We start from the raw sequence: 4,415 nt of genomic DNA on the forward strand, positions 1-4,415 counted from the left end.
CTAAGGGTTGGCTGCAAACATGTTAACCACCACCTCCAAATCTGACTTCACCCACATAAGTTTTTCCTCCTTTGTTTTGACCTTAGCCGCAAGCTGCACCAATTTTGGTTCCAAGACTCGCATCTTCTCGGTTAACTCTTCCATCTTTACTTTTAACTCATCCACTTCTTTCTCCACCATACTTTTTTCATGATCACACTTTTCAAGTTCAATTTCAAGTTCTTTACGCGTATCCCGACACGCTTTTAGTTTTAAGAAGAGGCAGTTGTTAACACGCTCTCTGATTAAGCCAACGTCAAACCCGTGAGTCTCCAGATCGGATAATGTTTCCAAAATGGCGTTGATTGTGTCAACTGTATCATTTGGTTGCAAGTCTGAAAGACTTGCAACCAAATTTGCATATGTGACCATGCGAGCAATGGCAAAGCCCTCGCGGCAATCATGTTTCAGTTCCTTGAGTGGTGAAAAGTGTGGCTTTTGGGGCGGTGTTAAGTATAACTCACTAGATTCCATGGCAGCCCAGAGTGGAGACCGCTTGATAAAAGGCCAATCGTGTTGGTAGTCGGTGGTGGTGGTTCCGGCATTGGTTGCGTTGCCAAGGTGATCATTAATTTCATTAGGAGGACTAGAACAGGAACTTCCTATATACACCAGCAGATGAGAACTGATTTAGTTGAGTGAATGTGAATAATAATTTGATTAAAGATGACGATTTCAACTTACTATGTGAAAACAGATTAGTTTAAGTTAACTGTAAAATAAAACAAATACGCTTAAAAAATGACAAAATAAATTCATCTATGAGAAAATAGATCAACTTGGGTTAACCGTAACTCCATAAGTCCGTAACTAGAAAATAAATCTTCTAAAAAGATGACAAATTCAGCTCATTTATAAGAAAATGGGTTAATATGGGTTTAACCGTAAGATAAAATTGGTAAAGAGATGCCTAAATCAACTTGTTCAAGAGAAAACGGATCAACTAGAGTTTAACGTAAAATAAAAATAAAAATGCAAAAAAGATGAACAAAATCAATTCATTTATGTGAAAACGGGTCATTTTGTTTTATGCATAGAATAAAAATAAAATTGCTAAATTGACAAACTTAACTCATTTGGGTAAAAACAAGTCAGTTTGGGTTAACAGTAAAACAAAAATAAAATTGCTAAAACTATGACAAAACTCATTTATGCTAAAACAGTCAATTTGGGTTAATCGTAAAAGAAAATTGTTAAAAAGATGACAAGCTCTTTAACTTATTCATGTGAAAACACGCCTATTTTGGTTAAACCATAATGTAAAAATAAAATTGCAAAAAAGACTAAAAACCTTAACTTATCAAAATGTAAATCAGTACCTTCTGGTAAAGCAGTTGGTTTTTTAACCATTTACACGGAGTTGTGTCTTTATCTAACGGGTACCATCAAATAAATTTTATCGAGTCAAAAGTGTACTTAGTAATCATTCATATGACACATTAGTTATAACTTATAACTAAAGAAGGACAAAAGGTGTTCCAAACCCAACCAACCCAAGCTCATATGGCGCAATGGCTCACCCGGGCTGTCATGTTGTGTGTTTCCCGCACTTGCTGAAGATTGGAACCTTTCCCCACGTGATGGTGTAGTGAAGCCTGAACCAGCATCCTGCTCTGCTGTCTGCATTAGCATTAACAAACAAATACATAATTACATTAGCTTTTGACATTTTAATCAAACAAATTTCCACGCGTTCTATCACATAATTCTGGCTTTGTTTGCATTAAGACCAAGTGTAGTGGGCTCACGCCCACTCCACCTCAGCAAAACCAGGCGTTGAACACCATTCCGGGCTCAAGAAGAAGGAGCGCCACAGGGATGGCGGGCGTGAGGGGTTCGGTTTGGGTGTGGGACCAGCCTATTTTCTAACCCATCGCCATTCAACTCAAAAAATTTACTAAAAAAATATCATGAAATAATTGCGCCTTTAGTTAAACAATGCGTGTAAATTGGAGTTGTGCTCGTTTCGGGCTTTTATTTTAAAGCTCAAGCTTGGCTCATGGGTTGTTTTTCCAAGCTTGGGCTCGGATCGTTTATTATTTGTTATGTAATTTATAAACTTTTTTTATTATTATTTTTAAATATTTGAAGAAAAACCTTAAACTAGCCTAAGCTTGACTAGAGCTCGTTTAGTACCTTAAACGAGCCAGACCGAGGTTGTGAAGTGTTAAAATAATACATAGAAGTCCAAAAGAGGCCAAACTTAAAAATACATAAGCCTCGTTAAGGCTCAACATGCCTAAAACATGCCTAAACAAGCTTCCCATACAAGGCTCGAGCTCAGGCTCAATAACTAAATGAGCTTTATTTGAGGCTTGAAGCAGTGTGTGTTTTAGGGAAAAGTCACTTTTGCAATGTTTAGTTAAACACTTAAACCACTACCTCACTACACACTTAGTGTAACAATAAAAAAAAGGAACATTACTCAAATATAGAATAATACTATCCTTTTGACTTTAAAAGTCAACCATTACAATCTTGAACAACATAACATGGTATCAAAACACCCAAAATCACACAACATTTGCATCAAAAACCATAATCTAACATGGGTACTTATAATTCATAAACACTTAAACATCAAAAGATTCAAAACCCTAAACTACTTATGCAATCATATGCTAAATATACCTTTTTAGGTGGCACAATCCAACAGCCATCAATCCAGTCAACGTGAAGTCTCAGCTTTGACCCATCAAACACAAACTCCTCATGAGGGTTTTCAAACTCAACAACAAACTTCTTAAACCCACCCTCAACAATCACACTCTTGACAACACCAACCCACCACCCATCTCTTTGGTACGCATCCACCACATCACCACCCTCAAAGCCCTTCACATTAATATTATTAGGAGGCGAAGGCCGTACAAACAAAGGGTCAACGACCTCGGTCAACGTCTCAAACAAGTTATCATCGTTTAACAATGTCTTGTACTTGACCAAGTACCCGGCTTTGGTTTTCTTGTTGGAAGATTTGACTTTGGCTACGAAGGTGGCGGTGTACCATGCACCGTCGAATCCGGGTTCGTTAATGCGTACTTCTACGGTGGTTCCTTTGGTAAGAGTGGTACTAGTCGCCATTGTTATGTTTTGTAAATTGTAAATAGTTTTATTATTATTATTGTTATTGCCTTTATAGGGAAGATTGAAGAGAATATTTATGGCAATTCAGAATTGTAGGGTGTGATAGTTGGCAACTCAGCATGACGTCAGTTATTCACTGACGCCGCCGTTTTATATATTAACACCTTGTAATGATTATTTTGTCAACACTACTTATCTTAGGCTGAGGGGTGTGGGGGGCTTTAATGGGGGCTTTATTGGGGGCTCCAACCAATAATATTATGACGTGTGGCAGAGAGAGAAACTGGATAAGGGGGGTGTTGGAGCCCCTGGCCCTGGTGTGGGGGCTTTAATGGGGTATAATTATATAGGAAAAAAAAATTTTTTTTTAATTAAATAAGAGCCCAACGGCTCTTTGTATAAAACCAAGAACACTTTACTCTCTCTTCTCCCGCTAACAGGCTCACGCCTGCATGTTTTTTCGCGCTAGCGACCCGTTAGAGCCCCGGTGGTGTGGTGTTAGCGCCTGGGGGCGCGAGCGGAGGGGCTCTAGCGCCCCCTTTGAGGCCCCACACCCCTCAGCCTTAAGGTCATGTGGAGAGGATCTGATGCCAAAACGAATCACTACAATGTTCGAGGTTTTGACCTTAAGATATGAGACTTGTCTTGCTTTCTCATCTATCATATTAGTCTTGTCTTTTGAGTTTGGGTTGAATTCTTTTGTTTAGAATATAACACTGACAAACTGAGTTGTTTTTTATTTTTCTACTCTTTTATTTGCGCAAGTCTTGAATTAGGCTACGTCTCAACGTCCATCCAAGTCTTTCTACTTAGTCGTACGTGTTAGAATTTAGATATTGTACGTTGTCATTTGGACTGGTGTCGTCTCTTTTTCTTCATTTTCCACTTCATGTTGTAAGTTTTTTTTTCGACTCGTTCTTCCTCTTGATCTCTTCGTCATCTGAGTTGAAATGGCATGTCTTAAGTGCGTGTATGGTCAGTTATCATATTTGTTTGTTTGGTTCATGATACTTATCGGTGAATTTTAGGTACTTGTATTTACATGTTAACTGGTTATAAAATCACCGGTATAACTAAAACTACTTGGTTTATTTGTTTAATACTAAACGGGTGCCTGCGCGATGCAGCGGGAAACAAAATCATAGTAATCATATAACAATTGTGGATGTTTAAGGATCATTTGAAACTTTGAAAACGTTTGAACCAATCATCACTGGTCAACCGGTTTCCGAATGTTCAAACCATAGCAAACGGTTAGGTTTATGGTTTATATAGAAATTAGCCATATA

General features: G+C 38.1%; 2 protein-coding genes across 2 annotated transcripts; both read right to left on the reverse strand.

Moving 5' to 3' along the window:
* LOC143593350 (DUF724 domain-containing protein 1-like) lies at positions 1–1,389 on the reverse strand. The gene is made up of 2 exons (XM_077073007.1): positions 1,359–1,389; positions 1–641 (listed from the first exon to the last, which is right to left on the reverse strand). Exons 1-2 carry the CDS (start codon positions 1,387–1,389, stop codon positions 1–3), a joined length of 672 nt encoding a protein of 223 aa, XP_076929122.1.
* A 93-nt stretch (positions 1,390–1,482) lies between these two features.
* LOC143593351 (protein AGENET DOMAIN (AGD)-CONTAINING P1-like) lies at positions 1,483–3,301 on the reverse strand. Its single transcript, XM_077073008.1, has 2 exons — positions 2,671–3,301; positions 1,483–1,659 (listed from the first exon to the last, which is right to left on the reverse strand). Exons 1-2 carry the CDS (start codon positions 3,121–3,123, stop codon positions 1,483–1,485), a joined length of 630 nt encoding a protein of 209 aa, XP_076929123.1. The 5' UTR covers positions 3,124–3,301.
* Positions 3,302–4,415: the final 1,114 nt, after the last annotated feature.

Source organism: Bidens hawaiensis, unplaced genomic scaffold (genome assembly GCF_021521415.1).
Source record: "Bidens hawaiensis isolate Kalapana, Puna unplaced genomic scaffold, B.hawaiensis_p1.1 tig00041958_1, whole genome shotgun sequence".
NCBI lineage: Eukaryota > Viridiplantae > Streptophyta > Magnoliopsida > Asterales > Asteraceae > Bidens > Bidens hawaiensis.

What these genes read in the sequence shown, in the direction of transcription:
- LOC143593350 (XM_077073007.1), bottom strand. Translation starts at nt 1,389, where the DNA reads ATGGTTAAAAAACCAACTGCTTTACCAGAAG. An exon ending in ACCAACTGCTTTACCAGAAG is followed by an intron (nt 642 to 1,358) that starts GTACTGATTTAC and finishes TGGTGTATATAG; the next exon opens with GAAGTTCCTGTTCTAGTCCT.
- LOC143593351 (XM_077073008.1), bottom strand. Translation starts at nt 3,123, where the DNA reads ATGGCGACTAGTACCACTCTTACCAAAGGAACCACCGTAGAAGTACGC. An exon ending in GGATTGTGCCACCTAAAAAG is followed by an intron (nt 1,660 to 2,670) that starts GTATATTTAGCA and finishes ATGCTAATGCAG; the next exon opens with ACAGCAGAGCAGGATGCTGG.